Source organism: Saimiri boliviensis, chromosome 12 (assembly GCF_048565385.1).
Source record: "Saimiri boliviensis isolate mSaiBol1 chromosome 12, mSaiBol1.pri, whole genome shotgun sequence".
NCBI classification, from domain to species: Eukaryota; Metazoa; Chordata; class Mammalia; order Primates; family Cebidae; genus Saimiri; species Saimiri boliviensis.
This window is the reverse complement of record NC_133460.1, coordinates 49,438-74,328: the sequence shown is the minus strand read 5'-3', so window position 1 is coordinate 74,328 and position 24,891 is coordinate 49,438. Positions and strand designations below refer to the sequence as shown.

Here is a 24,891-nt window from a genome sequence, read left to right as displayed (position 1 = left end):
GGAGATTCATCCATGTTGTTGCTTATACTAAAAATTCATTTCTTGTTATTGCTAAGTAGTAGTCCATTGCATATAATCACCTCAGATTTTCTATATTTCTTGATGGATGTTCAAAGCATTCCTAGTTTTGGGCTATTACAAATAAAACTGCTATGAACATCCATATACAACATTATAAGGTTAAAGGAGAGCAGTTTCAGAAAGAATATTTTCTTTCAGAACTTTTGAGCGGAATGGCTGAATCAAATGGTAAGGGTATGTTTGACTATTTAAGAAAATGCCGGCCGGGCGCGGTGGCTCAAGCCTGTAATCCCAGCACTTTGGGAGGCCGAGGCGGGTGGATCACGAGGTCCAGAGATCAAGACCATCCTGGTCAACATGGTGAAATCCCGCCTCTACTGAAAATACAAAAAAATTAGCTGGGCATGGTGGCGCGTGCCTGTAATCCCAGCTACTCAGGAGGCTGAGGCAGGAGAATTGCCTGAACCCAGGAGGCGGAGGTTGCGGTGAGCCGAGATTGCGCCATTGCACTCCAGCCTGGGTAACAAGAGCAAAACTCTGCCTCAAAACAAACAAACAAACAAACAAACAAACAAACAAACAAACAAACAAACAAAACAAAACAAAAAAGAAAATGCCAAAATATTTCATGAAGCAGCTGTATCATTGCACATTCCCACCAATGTTTTCTCCATAGACAAACCCGCCAAAGGCCTGGATGGATAAACCTGTCTGGAAATATTTCAGAATTCACGTGAGGGAGGGAGACTGGATGTGGTACTCTCAGTAAACCCTGTTTCTAGCATGGCACCTCACTTCAGCTTTTACTGTGCCTTCACAACCTGGATTCTGACACTCTTTGACCCAGTTTCTACAGAGAATAAATTAATTATCTCCTGAGACATAAAAAAGAGGAAATTACTCGGTTGCATGAAGTCAGAGAAGGAGACACAGAATCCATTTGTCCTTTTACAGACTTCTAGGCAATGCTTCATTTTCAGTGTCATGATCCCTAAGCCCCTATAACTTCAGAAATACCTGGCATCTCCGATGTCTAAAATTTTCCAGGATTCTAAAAGATGAGTTAGCTTAGTTCTCATTAGAATCTTGCTTAGCTTCCACTTAGGCAACACCTTTCTCCTTTCTGTAAAGTCAGCTATCACCTAGCAATTTTTCCTCTTCCAAAAGTTGGTTAACATCTCTTGCTCTGTCACTTAATATGGTATTATATTTCTCTTATTGCTTAGCTGACACTTCAGCCATGTTTGGAGAGGGAGCAGACATAGACAACTGTATTGTTACATCTATGCAAAGTAAAACAGCGAAAACCTTTCATGCATGTTGGTTATTAGACTTGGCTACTCCAAGTCTCCTGCCCCTTCCAAGATCTCTGAATGTCTCCCATGACTTAGCAACGGATGAGGTAATGTCTTGTGTAATAGGGGGGCTTCTAGGCCCCCTATTACACAATAGGAAGTGCTCTAGCACTTCCCTCTGTTTATTCTGATTGGGTGGCATGTGTTCTGATTGACCTGTAAGTTTCTTGACTAGTTGGCATCTGGTTCTGATTGATCCTGTCCATGATATATTCTGCTAAATAATTTTGATATCACTCTTTTTTTTTTTTTTGAGACGGAGTTTCGCTCTTGTTAACCCAGGCTGGAGAGCAATGGCACGATCTCGGCTCACCGCAACCTCCGCCTCCTGGGTTCAGGCAATTCTCCTGCCTCAGCCTCCTGAGTAGCTGGGATTACAGGCACGCGCCACCATGCCCAGCTAATTTTTTGTATTTTTAGTAGAGACGGGGTTTCACTATGTTGACCAGGCTGGTCTCGATCTCTTGACCTCGTGATCCACCCGCCTCGGCCTCCCAAAGTGCTGGGATGACAGGCTTGAGCCACCGCGCCCGGCCCTTGATATCACTCTTGAATAAAGGAACTCTAACCCATATCATCTGAGGAGGAATTCAATGAAATGAAGTATGAGATTAAGAGAGCAGAGTTAGGAAGGATATTTTAATTATTTTAAAGTACAGTAGGACTTAGTGACATGTTCAAAATAAACCATAGATTTCGATCTAGGGCAGAATTAATTTCAGTATGAACATGAACCTTCTAAAGGTTAAACCTTATCAAAGTTCAAATGAGCAGTTTTATTTTTTCCCTAACCTTGGGAAGAATAATGTAGCTACAATTATATCTATCTGTAGTATGTTATATACAACATAATACCTGATTTTAAAATATAACATATATTCTATGTTTAGACTATAAAAGCAATGCAGCCTTTTACAGCAGCACCTGCTGAAAAACTTAGCATAGGAAAGTCTGCATGAGAGGCTAAGCATGGTGGCTTATGCCTGTAATCCCAGCACTTTGGGAAGCTGAGGTGGGTAGATTACTTTAGCCCATGATTTCGAGTGGGCAACATGGTAAATCCCCGCCTCTGGTAAAATACAAAATAATAATAATAATAATTAATAACAGGTAGCTGAGCGTGGCAGCCTGAACCTGTAATCAGAGCTACTCAGGAGGCTGAGGTACAAGAATTGCTTGAGCCTGGGAGGTGGAGGTTGCAGGGAGCTGAGATCATGCCACTGCACTCCAGCCTGGGCGACAGAGTGAGACTGTCTCTCAAACAACAACAACAACCAAAAAAAAAAGAAAGAAAGAAAGAAAGAAAGAAAAAAAAGTAGGAATAAGAAAACAGAAAACTCTCATTTTACAACTGAGAAATGATGATGATATATTATTTCCATGTAATTAGTTTTTTTTAGTAAAATAAATAAATTTGTCCTTTGAGGTTTTCCTACCTTATGTATTTGACATTTGAGACCTTATTTAAAATATCTACATTATAATGATTTTCGATCACAGGAGGCAGTCCATTCTTTTATCCAAAAAAATTCTGGACATCCCTAAAATGTATGTATACAATATGCATAACATGTACTGCAAATGGACCCATTGGCTGTGTTTGGGGCTTTTTTTGTTGCATTGTTTTCTGCTTTTGTTTTAAATCTGTGGAATTCTTAGAGTACTTCAGTAAATCCAGTGGTTTCTCTGGGTCATACTCTTCCTCCATCAGTTTACTTACAGGATGATTATAAACCCCTCATTTAATTTCCCTGAAATATATTTCAGGCGAGGCTATGCTGTGTCATAGAACTTGAGTCAATGCAGATACATAGAGCATGATAGAGGAAGTATATTGCACTGCTATTAGAAATAGTTTCTCTTAGCGTGTAGATACTAAACAAACGAGAGTTCATGCCTTCCTCCTGGTAGGTTGCTGCTCAGTCAGGGACATCTCAGCTCCATCAGAAAGTAACTTCTGCCATCTGGTACCACGTATACCAGGAGACAATCTTCCTGGATGCCAGAAAGAATACAGGTCCCCTCCCCTGTGGTCCAAGGAAGTCGTGCTTATTTAATGATCTTGTATGTTTGACAGTGATAGTAGCCATTCCTTCATAAAAACCGCATACCCCACCTATGATGATGTGGTTAGGCTTTCCTGACCCAAGAAACACATTCACAATAGTTGCTGTACATTTCTAAAAGATAAAACTATTTAGTCTTAACTTCATATGTCATACCAACATATGACTAAACATATGTTCATACTATGTTTAGTTTGGACTGAATATATTTATGTGAGGATGGGGGAAAGAGGATCTAACTTTACAAAGCCAAGTGATCCTAAAAGTAAATATACTCAATTTACATTCAGATACAGGATTTATAATATTTCAATCTGCAGCTTCTCACTGAAAATTGTTGAGATTCCACAGTTTTTCAAAGTCAAGAGGTGTATACTTACTTGCTTTGTATTTGTGTAACTAAAGAATCTAGTCCTGTGAGTTTTTTTTCCCTAAAACAGTCTGTTACAGATGTAAATTAAAGTTGTTTCCAAGGAAGAGAAAGCTGCTAGAAATGTGTTATTTTTTCCTTTAAAAAAAAAATCTTTATTGAGTTATAAGTTATATGTCATGCAATTAATTCATTTAAAGCATACAGTAATACCTTATAGTATATTAATAGATGTGTACAACTATCACTACAGTCAACTGTAGTTTCCATAATCTGAAAAAAGTTTCCATGTCCTTTATTTTTTATTTATTTTATTTATTTTATTTTTTATTTTTTTGAGACGGAGTTTCGCCCTTGTTACCCAGGCTGGAGTGCAATGGCGTGATCTCGGCTCACCGCAACCTCCGCCTCCTGGGTTCAGGCAATTCTGCTGCCTCAGCCTCCTGAGTAGCTGGGATTACAGGCACGGGCCACCATGCCCAGCTAATTTTTTGTATTTTTAGTAGAGACGGGGTTTCACCATGTTGACCAGGATGGTCTCGATCTCTTGACCTCGTGATCCACCCGTCTCAGCCTCCCAAAGTGCTGGGATTACAGGCTTGAGCCACCGCGCCCGGCCCCATGCCGTTTATTTATACACTCCCATTGCCCAATGCCTCCATCTCTAAGCAGTCCCTGATATATTCTCTGTCTCTGTAGAATTGCCTATGCTAAACATTTCAGTAAAAATATTGTTTAGTGATGTATATTAGTTCATTCTCACATCTTTATAAAGAACTGCCCATGGCTGGGTCATTTATAAAGGAAAGATTTAATTGACTCACAGTTCTGCATGGTTGGGGCAGGGGGGCCTCAGGAAACTTAGAATCATGGTTGAAGGGGAAGCAAACATGTGCTTCTTCACATGATAGCAGGAAAAAGACTTGTCAAGCAAAAGGTGGAAAAGCTCCTTATAAAACCTTCAGATCTCATGAGAATTCACTCACTATCACTAGAACAGCATGAGGGTAACCACCCCCATGATTGAATTACCTCCCACCAGATCCCTCCCACCACAGAGACGGATTATAAGAACTACAATTTAAAATGAGATTTGGGTGGGGACACAGCCAAACCATATCACAATGTAAGGTCTACTTGAGTGACTCCTTTCACTTGGCATTATGTTTTCAAGGTTAAATAATTGTGTGGTGTGTATCACTACTTTTTTATGGCTGATAACCATTGTATGGCTACCACATTTTAAAATTCATCAAGGTGACATGTGGATTGTTTCTACCTTTTGACTACTGTTAGCAATGTTGCTATATAAATGTATGTAAAAATATTTGTGTGATCAGATTTTTATTCTTTTGGGTACATAGGAGTGAAATTTCTGGGTCATATGTAAGTGATAGCATAAATTTCATTTTTCTTACAAGTAAAATTATGATATGTACTTTGGTGCCAATTTTATACATATGGATATATACACACATGTATCTCACATGAGATATATGCTATTTATAGTTAAAGAGAAAAGAGAGAAAAGGATAGAGATAAAAAGCACTGATAAGCCTACCATTTTGTGAAATACACTTTTGGCTCTTTGGTGTACATATCAATAATACATCCAAGTTTCTGTCATAATGTAGATAGTTTTAGATGCTTCCTTTGATGCTCAACATGATCGTGGACATTGGATTCATTATTACATCATACAAGTGTATCATAACTTATTTAACCAATTTCCTACTACTGGACATTGTGGTCATTTAAAAACCTGGTATTATTTTAATATATAGAGTTGCTGTATACATTTTGGTCCTTGGAATAAATTCCCAAGAGTGCGATTGGTGGATCAAAGATTAACATATTGCTACATGTTGCCCATTTGAATCACGTAATTTTAAGGTCTTGTACAATGAGTTTTTTTAAAACTTGAATGATAAAACATATGAAAGGGCACTATCTAAACCAGGGTAGTCCTCATTTAATTATTTGAGCAATTCTAGTTGTGAGGAGAGAGTGGTACTGTGATAGAAATTTTAAAAAAAGAAAAGAAAAGAAAAGAAACGGCGTGAAGCACCAAAAAGAAATGCTGACTAATAGGAAGCAAACCGATGTTCAATGCTGATAGTTTGACTCAAAGAATGGTAGAAACTAAATGGCAAGAGAGATGACGTGGAGTTGGCTGTAGTAATCATCTTCTAATCTTGGTTTTCTAACAAAACATCTGTGCTATTTTTAATGTAAGCTACATTTAATTGAGTACATGGGAACACAAAAACATATAGCAACTGTTCTTTAGCAAATGATGGTGGCTCTGTTGGGTTGTCCACAGAGAAAATATGTCTACCCTTTCAGTTTATGGAGAAAATACAGCTACCTTACCCTAATGCACCAAGTTAATTGGAAAGGAAGTCAAACAAAAAGTAACAAAGACTTTATTTATTTGTTTATTTATTTTTGGTGAAGATGTGTGTGAAACAAGAGAAAATTCTCATACAAAAGACAATAATTTAAAGACCAGTAAGCATTGCTTCAAGTCCTTTCTACGAAGTAAAATCTAAAATATGGAGAACGTAGATCTTATATCTATGTTCCAGATCTTAGACCTATGTTATCATAGATCTATGTTCTCCTTAGAACTCAATACTACTGCAATATTTCCTAAAGATCTGAAGAAGTTGGTTCAGCAGAAGGAATATAGCAAAAACATTGAAGTCGGTCAATGTTTTGTTTTGAAAGTGGGTAGCCTTCACAACTTTTATTTGCATTATCTATGTTTGTCTCACATGTGAATGCATATAGTCAATGGCATTTTTATTGCTTACTTTTTCTTAACTCCTATGTTATGAGAACTGAAATTTATTAGACATGGCCTTTCCACACCTTTTGTTAGAAATATAATTTCTGGGCCGGGCGCGGTGGCTCAAGCCTGTAATCCCAGCACTTTGGGAGGCCGAGGCGGGTGGATCACGAGGTCGAGAGATCGAGACCAACCATGGTCAACATGGTGAAACCCCGTCTCTACTAAAAATACAAAAAATTAGCTGGGCATGGTGGTGCGTGCCTATAATCCCAGCTACTCAGGAGGCTGAGGCAGGAGAATTGCCTGAACCCAGGAGGCGGAGGTTGCGGTGAGCCGAGATCGCGCCATTGCACTCCAGCCTGGGTAACAAGAGCGAAACTCCGTCTCAAAAAAAAAAAGAAATATAATTTCTGTGTTTGAAGACGTCTGTGTTGGAGAAGACTTCCCAGAGGCAGGACGGACATCAGTTGGTTTTAAGGATGCATTTGCTTCCCTAGCCTAAAAGTCAAACGATACATGAAGTAAACCAAAGTTCTGCTCTCAGATTTGGAACACAGCACTTCTGAGACTGTTTCTTGGCAGCCTCTATAAATACATATAATCTCACATTATAGTGTGGCATAGCAGGAAATTCTAGAAGGCAGTGGTCAGAGTTAAGAGAAAGAGCCAGATGCAGTGTTATGAACCTGTAGTCCCAGCTACTCAGGAGGCTTGAGGCAGGAGAATGGCTTTAGCCCTGGAAGTTGGAGGCAAGCCTGAGAATTTGAGGAAATCCTTGACAATACAGTGAGATCCTCTCTCTTAAAAAAAAAAAAGAATGAAATGAAACAAGAAGAGGATCTGATGTAGCTGAATATTGAGAAAGTGCAGAATAAAAAGAGCCTGAAAAGAGCCTGCCTATTTTACATAGGCAGGTGACTCGAGGCGTTTTCTGATTGGTCTTCTCCATGCTCCTTGCCCAGCAAGCTCCATGGCATTCACCTGAAAGCCACCATGTCAGTGAGTAGTTATGGGTGAAGGGCATTCTGGGGGTCTTGGGGAACGTGGCTAAAATGGGCCTGTGACCTTCCCCCAATTCATGTCACTTCTCCTAAATCCATTTTCTGTTGTTGGTACCACTAATATTACTTTTTCATTAAGTGTCTATATTCGTAATGTTCCTACCATAAAAATAGGAATGTTTTCTTTAGAAGATCACAGATTCTCAAGGAACAAAACAATGTTAACAGTTCATATTCAAAAGGCAGTTACTGGATGTTTCTTTTCTCAGCTAAATGTAATGTTCACTTATCTTGACTTTTAAGTAGCAAAGAGTAGGGATCCTTAACATAAATCTCAGTATCTAATCTCTAAATTAAAGGTATTTAACCAGATTGTCAATAAAATTAATTTTAGCTGTAAATTCTGATGATCTTGTGTGATTTCCTAAAACAAGCACAGGATTATTCAGGTATTGGACACTGATAAAAAATGTGCACTGGCTTCCAATTGCCCTGGGTTTTAGACTGGAATTTAAATCCATTTGACTGATTTGCCCCAGTCTTCTGTTCTAGCTTGCTTCCTACCATTTCTCAATACAAATATTCCACTGACTCAGTCAGTCTCCCGGTTATACCACAAACATAACTCATTTTCTTCTCTTTCCATCCTGTGTGATTTCTCCTTCCCGTAATGCTCGTTTTCTTATCCAGATACTACAGAGTATTTTTATTCTAGAGCCACATTAATCTTCTTTGCTCTTTGGGAAGACTGGGACCTTGGAGTGAGAGGATCTTTAGTAACTAGCCACTTTGGACCAGTTATTTACAACTTCTGTAGGCTTTAATTTCTTCATTTGAAAAAAGGGGCTCATAAAAGTACCTGGCTCATAAAGGTTTTGTGAGGTTGCTTCGAAGGCACTTAACTTGTTGGCACACAGTAAACATTCTGTGAATGATGATGTTGAGAAAGATGATGAATCTTGGCTTATATAATTGTGTGTTTGGTCTTTGTCAGGATAGACATGCCTTATGTTTTAATTCATATCAGTGTGAAAGATCCAGGAGTCTCACTGTATTGTTAAATTTTTCTTCCTATACACCAGAGTGTGATATTTAAAAAAAAAAAATTCCACATGTCCCCTTCCACCTTTGTGAGAAAAATAAGCTAATCTCTTTGAGAAACAAAGTCTCTCAGTGAAAGAAAGCAGCCAGTTTCAGAACTGCAACTTCTCTGGCTGTCTCCTTAGCTGTGCTTTATTTCTCAGAGTTTTTAGTCCATTCCACTTTCTCTTCACTCCTCCTGGGCTCACAGTAGTAAACTGATGCATACTTTATTAAGATAAAATGAAATAATTATATCATGCTTCTTACCTGCAAGCACATGAATTTTGATGCCTTTCAAGAGGAATGTATTAGATGGGCAGGTGGTTGGTACTCATCCTACTCTGTCTCATTGGGTGACATTTAAATAATCACACTCAATTCTGCAGTAACTAGAGAGGAGCATTTCAAGTGAATTATTGAGTATTTACTTCATACTACAGTTTAATGATTAGGCATACAGATAAATAAGGGAACATTTTCATGACATCCATACTATTGAATGCAGTGAACATCGAGAATGCAACTTGATTTCTAAAAATTTCTACAGTTACCAGTGAACAAAAAGAATGCATCTGAATGGGGAAATTTTCAGTTCTTTTCCAGGTTCAGGTTGTCTGGCAGCCTATTTTTAGAGATGCCTAGGGCACCGAAATAACCGATGATTCATAGGCAAATTCTTCTTTGACTTGGTAATTATGTCCACAAAAACTATTTATAGAGTTAAAAAAATTAACCTGGACTGCTAGAATATTTTCCCTGAAGATCCCTCAGTAGAATGTGGCAGACATTATTATTTTTAGTAATAATTTATGTGGGTTCTATTAATATTCACCATGTTAAAAATTAATACTGAGAAATGCTTAAAACAAGTATACAGTTATCTTGATATAATTTATATTTTAACAGTTTCTATGAAAAATAATTTTATTTCTCAGTAATAATAATGATGAGTAATATTTTTATTGTATAAATGTAAGGTGTACAACATGTGTTCGTGTACGTCTGCACGGCGAAGTGCTTATAACAGTCAAATACGTTAATTACTACATTGTCTTCCATAGTTACCTTTCCTTTTTGCATGTATGTGTGTGTGTGTGTGTGCGGGGGGGGGGGTAAGAGCATCTAAAATTTATTGTTTTAACAAAGCTCCAGTGTATACAATGCAATATCATCAACTACAGTGCTTATGCTGCATGCTGGTTCTCTACCCGTATTCATCCTGTGTAAATAAAAAATTCGTACCCTTTGGCCCACATCTCCCATTTCTCCTGTACCTTTCCCAACTACCATTCCACTCTGCTGTGTTGTGTTTATGATTATGTTTTTAAGTTTCCACATATAAGGGAGTTCATGTAGTATTTGTCTTCCTATATCTGGCTTATTTTACTGAACATAATGTCATCTAGGTTCATCCGTGTTGCTGAAAATGGCAGGATCTCCTTATTTAAGGCCAGATAGTATTCTGTTGTATATGTATACCCTGGTTTCTTTATCCATTCCTTTATCAGTAGACACTTAGGTCGTTTCCTTATCTTGGCTATTGAGAATAATTCTCCAAAAAGCATGGACACACAGATATCCTTATAAGGTGGTGATTTCATTTCCTTTGGGGATATATCCAGAAGAGGAATTACTATGGTAATTCTGCATGAATTACTATATGGTAGTTCTACATTGAATTTCTTTTAGGAAGCTCTGTGAAATTTTCCAAGGTGGCCCCCTAAATCTGCATTCCGACCAACAGTTTACAAGTCTTTCCTTTTCTCTACACCTTCAGCACCACCTATCTCTTGTCTCTTTCATAATAAGCATCCCGGCAGATGTTAGGGGATAAATCAGTGTGGTTTTGATTTGTATTTCCCTGATGACCAGTGATGTTGAGCATCCTTTCATATACTTGGCCATTTTTATGTCTTCTCTGGAGATAAGTCTGTTCATGTCCTTTACCTATTTTTTAATCAGATTATCATATTGTTTTGCTATTGGGTTGTTTGAATTCTTTACATATTTTAGGTATTAACCTTTTAAGAGAGACTATGGTTGGTAAATCTATTCTCCCAGTATTTAAGTTGTCTCTTTAGCCTCTGTACCATTGTTTCATGGTAAAAACAGTGTTGAGACAGGGATAAATCCAACTTGGTCACTATGTGTAATTTCTTTGATGTGTTCTTAAGTTCATTTTGCTGGTGTTTGCTTGATTTTTCCATCTATGTTCATTTTAGATAGTTGTCTTTAGTTTTCTTATTGTGTCTGACTTTGACATAGGAATGATGCTGGCCCCAAAAATGGGTTTGAAAGTATTCCCTCTAGTTCTCAACTTTAGAAAAGTTTAGGCCGGGCGCGGTGGCTCAAGCCTGTAATCCCAGCCCTTTGGGAGGCCGAGGCGGGTGGATCAAGAGGTCAAGAGATCGAGACCATCCTGGCCAACATGGTGAAACCCCGTCTCTACTGAAAATACAAAAATTAGCTGGGTGTGGTGGCGCGTGCCTGTAGTCCTAGCTACTTGGGAGGCTGAGGCGGAAGAATTGCTTGAACCCAGGAGGCGGAGGTTGCAGTGAGCCGAGATTGTGTGTCACTGCACTCCAGCCTGGCGCCTGGCAACAGAGTGAGACTCTGTCTCAAAAAAAAAAAAAGTTTAAGAAGAATTTGAGATGTTCCATGGATATCTAGTTCATTGTGCGTTTTTAACATGAAGGGGTGTTAAATTTTATCAAAGGCTTTTTCCGCATGTATTGAGATAATCATGTGGTTTTTCTCCTTGGTTCTGTTTATGTGGTTTGTTTATCGATTTGCATATGTTGAACCAGCCTTAGATCCCAGGGATGAAGCCAACTTGATCGTAGTGGATAAACTTTTTGATGTGCTGCTGGATTCAGTTTGCCAATATCTTATTGAGGATTTTCACATTGATGTTCATTAGGGATATTGGCCTGAAGTTTTCTATTTTTTTGTCTGTCTGCCACGTATTTGTATCGGATGATGTTGGCATCATAGAATGAGTTAGAAAGAAGTCTCTCCTTTTCAGCTGTTTGGAATAGTTTCAGAAGGAATGGTACAGGCTCTTCTTTGTACCTCTGGTAGAATTGGTCTTTGAATCTGTCTGGTCCTGGGTTTCTTTTTTGGTAGGTAGGCTATTAATTACTCCCTCAATTTCAGAACTTGTTATTGGTCTATTCAAGGATTTGACTTTTTCCCAGTTTATTCTTTTTTTTTTTTTTTGAGACGGAGTTTCGTTCTTGTTACCCAGGCTGGAGTGCAATGGCGCCATTTCGGCTCACCGCAACCTCCACCTCCTGGGTTCAGGCAAGTCTCCTGCCTCAGCCTCCTGAGTAGCTGGGATTACAGGCACGCGCCACCATGCCCAGCTAACTTTTTGCATTTTTAGTAGAGACGGGGTTTCACTATGTTGAACGGGATGGTCTCGATCTCTCGACCTCGTGATCCACCCGCCTCGGCCTCCCAAAGTGCTGGGATGACAGGCTTGAGCCACCGCACCCAGCGTTTCCAGTTTATTCTTGGGAAGATGTATGTGTCCAGGAATTTATCCATTTCTGGTAAATTTTCTAATTTATTGGCATAGAAGTAATATAGTATTCTCTGAGTTTGTATTTCTGTGGGGTCAGTTGTGATATCGCCTTTAATAACTTTTTACTCTGTCTGTTTGATTCTTCTCTCTTTTTTCTTCATTAGTCTAGCTAGGGTTTATCTATTTTGTTATTTTTTTCAAAAAACCAGCTCCTGGATTCATTGATTGTTTTGGAGGGTTTTTTATGTCTCTATCTCCTTCAATTCTTGTCTGATCTTAGTTATTTCTTGTCTTCTGCTAGCTTTTGGATTAGTTTGCTCTTGCCCATCTAGTTCTTTTCGTTGTGATGTTAGGTTGTCAATTTGAGATCTTTCTAACTTTCTTATGTGGGCATTTAGTGCTATAACTTTCCCTCTTAACACTACTGTAGCTGTATCCCAGAGATTCTGGTACGGTGTCTCTTTGTTGTTGTTTTCAAAGAACTTTTACAAGGAGAATAATTGGTTATACTGTATTAGGAGAATAACAGTTTGTAACAATATTACTTGGAATGAACTCCATACTTTCTTTCTTTCTTTTTTTTTTTTTCTTTTGAGACAGAGTTTCGCTCTTGTTACCCAGGCTGGAGTGCAATGGCGTGATCTCGGCTCACCGCAACCTCCGCCTCCTGGGTTCAAGCAATTCTCCTGCCTCAGCCTCCTGAGTAGCTGGGATTACAGGCATGCGCCAGCATGCCCAGCTAATTTTTTGTATTTTTAGTAGAGACGGGGTTTCACCATGTTTACCAGGATGGTCTCCATCTCTCGACCTCGTGATCCACCCGCCGCAGCCTCCCAAAGAGCTGGGATTACAGGCTTGAGCCACCGCGCCCGGCTCATACTTTCTTTTACTATTCAGTGAAGCATTTGTTTGGCCTTATGGCTACACAGGCAGTTTTTCTTTCATAGCTAAGTTAATTTCGTCATTAGGCAATCAAGTGGCACAAAAGTATTAACAACTACAGGAAACCAACATCTGGCAAAGACATTTGAAGATCATGTTCACCCTGAATAAACAGGTGCCTTTAAAAAGAATTCTTCCAACTTTTAACATCAAACAGAAAAGTTGAAAAAGAAGTACCGTAAAGACACATGCGCCCTCTATTTAGATTCACAAATTAACATTTTCTGGGATTGGCTTTGTGTGTGTCTCTGTCTCTTTTCCTCTTCACATACACACTCATTTTCTCTCTCTTACACACGCGTACATATGCATGCACACACTCACATTTTGGGGAGTTCTGAACTGCTTGAAAACAAATTGCAGACATTAAGATTATTTAAAAATACTTAAGGGATTTTTTCCCAAAATTAGCACATTCTTTTATATTACCACTATCACAATTACAAGACATTAGCTACTGATAATTAATATTATGTAGTATACAGTCTAAATGTCTCCACTTGCTCTCAGATATTCTCTATATCAGTCAGGGATCTTATATTGGAATTTTTGTCATGTTTGTTATTTTCATCAGTCTTGAATATTGCTTCCCCTCCACCCTTTTTTCTCATCTTTTACAACCTTGATATTTTTGAAGAGTCCAGATTAATTGTCTCATAGAATGTTTCTCAAACTGGATTTATCTAACTATTCTTCTGGATTAGGCAAAATGTTTAGGCAAGTATTATGTTTCCCATTGCATTGCATCGGGAAGTTTATAATGTCACTTTATCTCAATATTTGTGAAGCTAAGTTTCATCTCTTCGATTTAAATTCCATGCTTAATAAACATTTGATGGGTAATAGAGATATATGAATGTCCTTTTCCTAACAATATGTTAGTATATAGTGTTAGGAGTAATTTCATGCCAGAATCTTATATTACCTTGGTGGTATTTGCAAAACGGTGATTTTAAAATTCAGGCATTTTTCTAGCTCAGGGGCCAGTAGATTTTTCCAGTAAAGAGCCACATTCTAAGTCTTTTAGGCTTTGTGGGCCACATATGGTCTCTGTTACATATTCTATTTCTTCTTTAGCGGTGTAAAATTATTAGCTCATGGACTGCAGGAAAATGGTCTGCAGCAGGATTTGAGCCATGAGTAGTAGTTTGTCAAAGTCCTGTTTGTGTTATAAAGAAGAGCTTTCCTTTTCCTTGTAACACCTGTGTGTGTGTGTGTGTGTGTGTGTGTGTGTGTGTGTGTGTGTCAGAGGGAGAGAATGAGATTGTTTTTTGTTTGTTTATTTTTGAGACGGAGTTTCGCTCTTGTTACCCAGGCTGGAGTGCAATGGCGCGATCTCGGCTCACCGCAACCTCCGCCTCCTGGGTTCAGGCAATTCTCCTGCCTCAGCCTCCTGAGTAGCTGGGATTACAGGCACGTGCCACCATGCCCAGCTAATGTTTTGTATTTTTAGTAGAGGCGGGGTTTCACCATGTTGATCAGGATGGTCTCGATCTCTTGACCTCGTGATCCACCTGCCTCGGCCTCCCAAAGTGCTGGGATTACAGGCTTGAGCCACCGCGCCCGGGAGAATGAGATTCTTTAGTAACTTTATGTGTTTTGTAGAGTTGGTCTGTTTAAACTTTTTAAAAAAATAAATACTCTTGGATTTAACTTTGGTAAATAATATTGTCTTAAGAAAATTTCAATTTCACAATCTGTGCTTTCTGATACAATACCACTAGCTGCATGAGACTATTCAAATTTAAACTAATTATAATGCAGTTATAATTAAAAATTAAGTAAATTAATCAGAAAAATTCAGTTTCTCAGTCACAGGAGCCACATTTAAGTGTACAAGTATTCACTCAACGCACGTAGCTAGTGGCTACATATTCAACAGTGCAGATGTAGGACATTTTTATGATTTAGAAGTTGTATTGGATAGTAATCAATGCAGATTTCAAATATATTTGTATATTTGAAAGTTGTGTAAAATAGTTCCTTATAATTAGAGTTAACTTATAATGTTTTTCTTGCCTTTTTTTTTTGCTTTTATGCTTATTTCCTTTCTTATTAATTTGTCTATTTCTTTTTTTTCAAGGCACCAAACTATTATGTCTACTATTTTTTGGTTTTTGTCTCACATTTTCCTTTCCTTATGCTTTCTTTTGATTTAGTTTATCCGTTATTCTTGAAATTTTAGGTTCAGAGGTACTGTGCAGGTTTATTATATAGGTGTCACTGGGGATTTGTGTACAGATTATTTATTCACCTATGTGGTAGGCACTGTACCTCATAGGTAGTTTGTCAGTCCTGACCCTCCTCCTTCCCTCCATCCTCAAATAAGTCCCAGTGTCTGTGTGTCCATGTGTACTCAATGTTGAGCTTCTACTTATGAGAACATGTAGTATGTGGTTTTCTGTTCCTCTGTTAGTTCATGTAAGATAATGGCTTTTACCTTCATCGATGTTGCTGCAGAGGACATGACCTCATTCTGTTTTATGGCTCCATCATGTTCCATGGTGTATATGTACCACATTTTCTTTATCAGTCTACCATTGATGGGCATTTAAGTTGGTTTCGGTTCTTTGCTATTGGGAATCATGCTGCAATAAGCATATGCATGCATGTATCTTTTTCTTTTCTCTCTTATATTTCCCTCCCTCCGTCCCTCCTTCCTTCCTTCCTTCCTCTTTTCTCTCTTCCTTTCTTTTTCTCTTTCCTTCTCTTTTTCTCTCTCTCTTCCTTTCTTTCTCTCTTGTTTCTTTCTTTCTTGCTTGCTTGCTTGCTTGCTTCTTTTTTTCTCTTATCTTCCTTCCTTTCTCTCTGTTTCTCTCTCTTTCTTTCTCTCTTTCTCTTTCTGTCTTTTTTCTTTCTCTTTTCCTCCCTCCTTCTCTCCCCCGCTTTCTCCCTCCTTCCCTCCCTCCCTCCTTCTCTCTGCTTCTGTCACCCAGGTTGGAGTGCAGTGGCACCATCTTGCCTCATTGCAAGCTCCACATCCCAGGTTCAAATGATTCTCCTTTCTTAGCCTCCCAAGTAGCTGGGACCACAAGCGCCCGCCACCAGATCCAGCTAAGTTTTGTATTTTTTATTAGAGGCTGGGTTTCTCCATGTTGCTCAGGTTATCAGGCTGGTCTTGAACTCCTGATCTAAGGTTATCTGCCCACCTCGGCCTCCCAAAGTGCTGGGATTATAGGTGTGAGCCACCGCACCCAGCCCTCACTACTACTCCCCTTTGTATCCCCCAACTCACACCTTGCCCATGCCATTCATGCATACACCCTGCCTTTCCCCACGGTCATTTGTGAGTCCTGCACTAAATGGCCTTCAGCTCAGAGACCAGACATCAGACAGCAATCTGGACCTCTTCCTTGATGGGAGGTGAGACCTCCAGAAGAGGAAAACACCTGCTTTGGAGACTGCAGGCTGAACACAGTGACTCTCCAGGCAAACAGCTAGAACCGAACTGAGTAAAATCTCCAGCCAGAAAGAAAACTTCCCAGTCAGCTCTTCCCTGACCCCATTTTACAGATGGAAACATTAAGGCTCAGAGGAGAGGAGACAGAGCAGGCATTGGAACCATAGTCTCCTGGCTCCAAAGCCAAGTTCTGTCCACCCAGCCAGGCTGCATCCTTCCTTCTATAAATGTTTATAACAGTATGTGCTGGGCACTCTCGTTAGGCCCTTTTATACATATCACTCAGTCTGTTTTTCCCATTCATTTGACAAGTGTTTATTGAGCTCCTACTGTGTGCAGATGCTGGACTCGATACTAGGGACATCTTGGTAAAAAGCGCAGGCAAAGTCTACCCACCTGGGGATCTAACAAGACAAAGTGAGGGTTGGCGCCATGGGCAAGGCTGTGAAGGCAATGAATGAAATGGTGGGGTCAGACAGAAAGGGTGGTCAGGGATGCTCTCTGCATGGAAGGGGCATCTTCTTGGCTTTGAGACCCAAGTGCCAAAATACCTGTGAGCAGCAGGCCATGCCCATTCAGTAAGAGAGCTGAACCACAACCCTCCATAGATGCCAAACCAAACACCAGATCAGGTCAGCAATGAGGGACAAAGATCATGGCCGGCAAGGGTCTTGCCGCCTGAGCTCACAAGGGGATTTTTGTTATGCTTCTTTTATTATTATTATTATGGTGGGGTTGGGGGTCCTTAGTGCACAAGACACACTCTAGGAACCATAAGTCAAGATCGAGGCTGCAATCCCTGCTCTGCTCTTGCTGTGTGACCTCGGGCTGCTATCGCCACCTCTCAGAGCCTCAGCTTCCTTCCCCTTCTGTAAAATGGAGAGTCTAATAATACCCACCTGGCAAGGGGGTCCAGGGAAGTCAGTGAGCTCCTTCATGTAAGGAGCTGATGTCTGCACCTGGCCCCGGGTCAGAGATTTGTAATGGGGATTGAAATTACTGATAAGTGGCCAGGCATGTTGGCTCACACCCTTAATCCCAGCACTTTGGGAGGCCAAGGCAGGTGGACCACCTGCGGTCAGGAGTTTAAGATTAGCTTGGCCAACGTGTTGAAACCCCATCATTACTAAAAGTACAAAAATTAGTCGGGCATGTGGGTGTGTCCCAGCTAATTGGGAGGCTGAGGCAGGGGAATCGCTGGAACCCGAGAGATGGAGGTTGCAGTGAGCTTAGATCATGCCACTGCACTCCTGCCTGAGCAAGAAGAGTGAAACTTTGTCTCAAAAGAGCAAGCAAGCAAGCAATTACTGATAACCTTACAGGTTTTCAGAAGTACACAAGGGACTCAGAGGGGGGACCACACCCATCCTCTCACACACACAGAAGGAAGCAGCTTACCTACCCAAGACCACACAGTGACCAGCTGTCAACAGCTGCATCACTCCAGGCTCTCCATTGTGGCCCAGGGCTTCTGACCTGCCCTGGAGGGGCCCTTGGGCCTCCCCCTACCACTTCCTCTCCGTTCCTCACTTTAGCTCTTCTCTGTGGCCCCTGGTTATGGTCAAAGGCTGGGGATCTTATGAGTTAGAGGCAGCCTGAGCATCTGTCTGTGCTTTCACCCAGAGCCAGAGCACCAGGCCCCATGCATATCAGCTGTGATTCTCCACCGATTCAAAACCACCTAAGGGCTGGCTGGTTGTGCATGTGGAAGAGGGGGTGCTGTTCTTCCTCCAGGTTGACAACATGATATATTGAAAAGTACATGAGAGGCTGGGTGCAGGGGCTCAGGCCTGTAATTTCAGCACTTCGGGAGGCTGAGGCTGGTGGATCACCTGAGGTAGGAGTTCAAAACCAGCCTGGCCAACATGGGGAAACCCCATCTCCTAAACATACAAAAATTAGCTGGGCGGCATTTGCCTGTAATCCCAGCTACTTGGGAGGCTGAGGTGAGAGAATCACTTGAATCCAGGAAGCAGAGGTTGCAGTGAGCCGAGATCACACCACTGCACTGCCGCCTGGGTGACAGAGTGAGACTTCGTCTTAAAAGAAAAGTGCCTGGGCTCTGGAGGCAGAGAGATGGAATTGAATTCCAGCTTTTACTTCTCAGCTGTGTGCTCTTGGACAAGTTCACTTCTCTGAGCTTCAGTTTTCTCATCTGTGAAACGGGAACAACATTTGGCTTGCCGGGTGTCTTAGGATGACTGGGAAGTGTCTGGCACGTAGTAGGTGCTCAACGTGTGTGTTTTCCCATGGCCATCTAAGAGTCCTCAGGGCTGCCCTCCTGCCCTTCCCCCACAACTCCTGTGCCTGCCTCTTAAATGGGTGCTCAGGGTGATAAGGAGGCACAGGTGAGAGCCAGGCTGGATCCACATCCACGCATGCCCATTGTTAGGAAAACAAGCTTTTAATGCCTGGTCCTGTGGCTGGTGGCTGAGTATAAAATGGGACCCAGAGCCAGCCTCTCCCTTCCTCTAAGGCACACCAAGGCAATAGTGTTTAAAAGGAAAGGAGTCAGTGGCATGGAGGCTCCAGAGACTGAGCCGTTCCTATGTCAAGAAGGGAGGCAGTGGGGCCCACTGCTGAGGACCGTCTGGCGGGTGTTCCATTCTACCTTCCTCCTGGGACCCACAGCCTCTTCATCAGTGATGTTTTCAGGTTCACTGTCCCCAAGCTGCTTAGGTGAGTCCAGACTTCAGGAGCTCTGCTAAGGCTGGTGGTCTCTTAATGGCATCCCTTCAGAGTCAGAGGGCTTCAGCTCTCATGCCTCTGTCTATAGATCTGGTGCTGAGGACACTGGAGGGTGGTGAGAAGGATACTGAAAAAGGGAAATGATTAATGAGAAAGTGACTGTGCCCCAGAAGGGCAAATAAGCAAGCTCTTACCTGACTGCATCAATTAGCTTTTGTTGTAAAATGCTCCAAAAATGAGTGGCTTAAAATTATAAGCATTCATTTATTTTGTTCCTGGTAATGCGGGTCAGTAACATGGACTGGGCTCAGCTGGGTGGTGCTGCTTTTCTTGGCTGGGTTTCCTCATGTGTCTGCAGCTGTGCGTCTGAAGCTGGGATGGCTTTCTGTTCCATGTGGGTTCCCATCTTCCAAAAAGCTAGCTCAGACTTGTTCATGTGGCTGCTTCGGAGGGTTCTAAGCAATAGGCCAAAAGCCACATTGTCTCTTGAGGCTCACAGCCGGCATAGCTTTACCTCCACTCTACCCTGTTGGTCAAAGGTGGTTTTGTGGCCAGCCCAGATTCAAGTGGTGTCTGCTCAGCTGCTCAGTCTGCATCACAGACTGAGTAGCTTCAACAACAGAAATGTATTTTTCTCATGATTCTGGAGGCTTGAAGTTCCAGATCAGGTATCCACAAGTTGGTTCCATCTGAGGCCTCTGCCTTTGGCGTGCAATTGGCCACCTCCTCCGTGTGTCCTCGTACGGTCTTTCCTGTGTGTCCAGCCTGGTATCTCCCTGTGTGTCTACATTTTCTCCTCTTATACAGACCTCAGTCAGATTAGATAAGAGCCCAGCCTAATGACCTCATTTTAACTTTATTGTCTCTTTAAAGGCCCTATTTCCAAATACAGTCACCTTCAGAGATACCGGGGGTTGGGGCTTCGACATACAAATTTTGTGAGGACACAGTTTAGCCCATAACAAGGGGTAAGAAAAATGCCATCTCTTGATTTTGAGAAGCTGCAGTCAGATTGAAAAGAAGCATGGACTGTGGGGGAAATAACTGAGATCATGATTGTGAAAAAGCCAACCACGCCGACTGATCCCCCGCACCTGGCCTGGTTTGGGCAAAGGCAGCACACATGGGCACCTCCTCTCACCAGCTGTACCTTCTTTCCCTTTCCCCTGCAAGCCTTTTCCTGGAGTTTATTGGTGATCCCAAGCCTCCGGCCTGGAAGGGCTACCTCCTCGCGGTGCTGATGTTCCTCTCGGCCTGCCTGCAAACGCTGTTTAAGCAGCAGAACACGTACTGGCTCACGGTGCTGCAGATGAGGCTGCAGTCGGCCATCGCTTGTCTGGTGTACAGAAAGGTGAGCCCTGGGGGACAAGTGCAGGTCTTCCCAGGTGGGAAAAGGAACATCACTGAACTGGTTGGTAGTAATGCTATCAGCAGCTGAGAACGCTTTCAGTTCTTAGTTATTAGAGTCACTCACGATATATTATCACTTCCTTTGTAATTTCTCTTTATTTGCATGTATTTATTTTTTCGAGACAGAGTCTCCACCCACCGTGACCTCCTAGAGTGTTGGGATTACAGGCGTGAGCCACCTCGCCCGGCCTCCCTTCCTTCTTAAGTCTGAGTCCTATTCTGCTGTGCGGATGGATCACACTGTGTTTATCTTTTCATCTGATGGTGGACCCGTCGGTGGATTTTGCCTTTTGGCTGCTGTGAATCACACTGCTGTGAGCACAGGTGTGCACATACCTCCCTGAGTTCCTGCTTTCTATTCTTTTGGGATGGATGGCAGTGGCTTTGTTAGAGCAAATGGCAATGCTGTGTGTGTTTTGAGGGACCACCATTTGTAAAGTGTTTTGTCATTGTTGTTGACATGGAGTCTCACTGTGTCGCCCAGGCTGGAGTGTAGTGGCATGATCTGGCCTCACTGCAACCTCCTTCTCCCAGGTTCAAGCCATTCTCATGCCTCGGTCTCATGAGTAGCTGAGATTACAGGCAGCTGCCACCACACCTGGCTCATTTATGTATTTTTAGGATAGACAGGGTTTCACCTTGTTTCCCAGGCAGGTCTGGAACTCCTGGCCTCAGGTGATCCACCCACCTTGGCCTCCCAGAGTGCTGGGATTACGGGTGTGAGCCACCTCACCTGGCTCTTGTAAAGTGTTTTAATCATCCTGTTTTACTTTTCTTCAGCTGGGGTTGTGATTGCAGCCCTGTTTCTCTCTGCTCCTGCTAAGGAACTTCCCGTAGGCAGCCCAGTCCCCACCTCTGTCCAGGAGACAGCATACCTGGAAGTGAAGTTGGGTCGGTCCTGCCTCAGTGCTGCTTTTGTTTTAGGTAAATATCCTGTGGGGTCAGGAGAGAAAATCCCAAGTGCACCTGTGGAACACCATGGGCATCCCCCAACTCAGGACTGTGGGAGAGATGGGGTATTGGAGGAGAGGTAAACCTGGAAGCCACTTAGCCCCACTCTGTCCCTTGCCCTGACTTTTTTTTTTTTTTTTTTTTTTTTGAGATGGAGTCTTGCTCTGTCACTCAGGCCTGGAGTGCAGTGATGCAATCTTGGCTCACTGCAACCTCCACCTCCCAGGTTCAAGAGATTCTTCTGCCTCATCCGCCTGAGTAGTAGGGACCACAGGTGAGTGCTGCCACACCTGGCTCATTTTTGTATTTTTAGTAGAGCTGGGGTTTCACCATGTTGGCCAGGCTGGTCTCCAACTCCTGACCCTAGGCCATCCACCCACCTCGGCCTCCCAAAGTGCTGGGATTCCAAGTGTGAGCCACTGCCCTCAGCCAAGCCCTGCTGCATTCTAATCCCACTGCCTGTGAAAGGCTTCTGGAAGCTCACAGAAACAATGGCCCCAGTATGCCGGCTCCCACTCACTTGCTCCCAGAGTTCTGGGGACACACAGTGAGGAGTGATTGGTTTTCTCACTCATCTAGATGTGATGAGTCTGGTCAAAGAAGTTTGCTGTTGCTGACTTGCAGCTGGTCAGGCCCCTGCCCCGTGGAAATTGCCCCCACTAAATCCTTATGCCTCAGTTTACTCAGCTAACTCAGATCTCCAGCCCTGCCTCAGGCTGGGTTAGGCTCCTCCCTGTCACGCCATGCGGGAATCTCCCATGTGATACTTATTTGATTGATTGATTGATTGATTGAGATGGGATCTTAATCTATCACCCAGGCTGGAGTGCAGTGGTACAATCCCAGCTCACTGCAACCTCTGTCTCCCGGGTTCAAGTGATTCTCCTACCTCAGCCTATTGAGTAGCTGGGATTATAGGCACATGCTACCACGGCCTGCTGATTTTTTAATTTTTAGTAGAGACGGGGTTTCTCCATGTTGGTCAGATGGGTCCCAAACTCTTCACTTTGTGATCCACCTGCCTCAGCCTCCCAAAGTGCTGGGGTTACAGGCTCCCACATGCCTGACCTGTGTGACACTTTAATGAAGTAAGGTGTGTAGGTGATGGCTGCCTGATGATCTTCCCACCACAGGGCAGGGCTAGGGGCTGTGTTGTCTGGAAATTCCTCAGCTCGTTATGCTGGTAAGGGGAGAAGGAAGAGAAATCCCTCGGGAGACATGCGGTGAGGTTTGGTGGGGACATAGCTCACCAGATTGTACTTGGTGTTCCCATGTAACTTGTAATGGCTCTCATGGAAGGTGGCCAAGACATCAGGAAGCGGGGGTTGCTCACTATCACCTAGGGGTCGGGGGAAGAGAAGCTGAGGCTGTACAGAGCCAGCAGGCAGAACAGGGAAACCAGGGCCAGGTGCGGTGGCTCATGCCTGTAATTCCAGCAGTTTGGGAGGCGGAGGCAGGTGGACCATTTGAGGTCAGGAGTTTGAGACCAGCTGGCCAATGTGGTGAAACCCCGTCTCTACTAAAAATACAAAATTAGCCAGGCGTGCTAGTGCATGCCTGTAATCCCGGCTACTCAGGAGGGTGATACAGGAGAATCACTTGAATATGGGATGCTGAGGTTGCGGTGAGCCGAGGTAATGCCATTGCACTCCAGCCTGGGCAACAAGAATGAAATTCCGTCTTAAAAAAAAGAAAAAAGAAAACGAACTTGCTCTGCCAATGTGGCTGCAGGTGCAACCCCTGATGTGTCCCCCCTGCCCTGCTCCTGCTCCAACATCACTCACAACCCCCAGCTGTGGATTTGAAGTCCTGCAGTGCAGACAGCGTGGATTTGCAGAGCTGCGAGCCTGGGGTCTGTCCTGCAGCAGGAGACACAGAGGAGGGAGCCTTGGGTTTGAGCCAGAGGCAGCCTGTGGTGTCCCCATGCAGGCCCTGGTCCCCTTGTGTTTTGTGACACTCCCCCATATCCTCACAGAAGCCACCCCATTTTCAGCATGATTACAGATGCTCCTTGACTCATGACGGGGTCATGTCCCCATAAATCTTTCATAAATCGGTAATAGCAGCCAAGTGCAGTAGCTCATGTCTGTAATCCCAGCACTTTGGGAGGTCAATGTGGGAAGATTACTTGATCCCAGGAGTTCAAGACCAGCCTGGGCAGCACAGAGAGATCCTGTCTCTGAAGGAAAAAAAAAAAAGTGAAAATATGCTAAGTTGAAAATGCATTTATTTATTTTTTGAGACAGAGTCTCACACTATCATCCAGGCTGGAGTGCAGTGGTGCAGTCTGGCTCACTGCAACCTCTGCCCATCAGGTTCCAGTGATTCTCCTGCCTCAGCCTCCCAAGTGGCTGGCATTACAGGCGTGAGCACTGGGTAAATTTTGTATTTTTAGTAGAGATTGGGTTTCACCATGTTGGCCAGGCTGGTCACGACCTTTTGATCTCAGGTAGTCTGCCTATATCAGTCTCCTAAAGTGCTGGGATTACAGGCATGAGCCACTGTACCTGTCCTATTTATTTTTATTTTTATTTTTGGAGGTAGAGTCTGGCTCTGTTGCCCGGGCTGCAGTGCAGTGATTCCATCTTGGCTCACTGCCTGCAACCTCTGCCTCCCGGGTTCAAGTGATTCTCCTGCCTCAGCCTACGGGGTAGCTGGGACTACAAGCACCCTACCACACCTAGCTAATTCTTGTATTTTTAGTAGAGACAGGGTTTCACCATGTTGCCCAGGCTGGTCTTGAGCTCCTGAGCTTAGGCAATCTGCCCATCTCAGCCTCCCAAAGTGCAGGGATTACATGTGTGAGCCACCATACCCGTCCTGAAAATGCATGTAATACACCTGCCCTACTAAGCATTGGATGTTAGCCCAGCCGACTTCAGGTTGAGAACAAACCGAGCAGTACTAAAAGGAGAACAAAACCCACTCACCCTTTCCCAGCTTGGATCATGACTTTGACATTTCAGGGGTCCAGGCTTCATGAATGTTTGTAGAAATAGATAATAAACTTGGATAAATGTACCACCTTTAAGTGTACAATTCAGTGGCATTTGGTAGCTTCACAATATTGTGCAACAATCACTACCATCTGTTTCTATACTTTCTCATCATCCCAAACAGAAATGCTGTCCTCGTGAAGCAATAGTTTACCTACTTTTAAATTTTTATTTACTTATTTATTTATTATGAGACCAAGTCTTTCTCTGTCTCCCAGGCTTCTTCCACCTCCCAGGTTCTAAGCAATTCTCCTGCCTCAGCCTCCGGAGTTGAGATTACAGGTGCAT

At 42.7% G+C, this 24,891-nt stretch overlaps 1 protein-coding gene across 10 annotated transcripts in view; it reads left to right on the top strand.

Annotated features, from left to right (window-relative positions):
• The window catches only part of LOC120361902 (ATP-binding cassette sub-family C member 6-like), a 68,061-nt gene that overhangs the window by 16,981 nt on the left and 26,189 nt on the right, over window positions 1-24,891 (top strand). For 6 of the 10 annotated variants that reach the window (XR_012512674.1, XM_074381594.1, XM_074381595.1 and 3 more), the window contains exons 1-3: window positions 20,620-20,980; window positions 21,437-21,580; window positions 21,759-21,881. The exons of 1 other annotated variant lie outside the window; for it this stretch is intronic. Coding sequence is in view for 1 of the 9 variants with exons in the window: in XM_074381596.1 (XP_074237697.1) it covers window positions 20,420-20,597 (178 nt within the window). In the remaining 8 variants the exon portion in view is untranslated. Of the gene's footprint in view, window positions 1-20,419; window positions 20,598-20,619; window positions 20,981-21,436; window positions 21,581-21,758; window positions 21,882-24,891 lie in introns of those variants that run through there. 3 more of the 10 variants (XR_012512675.1, XR_012512672.1, XM_074381596.1) reach the window with 2 other exon arrangements.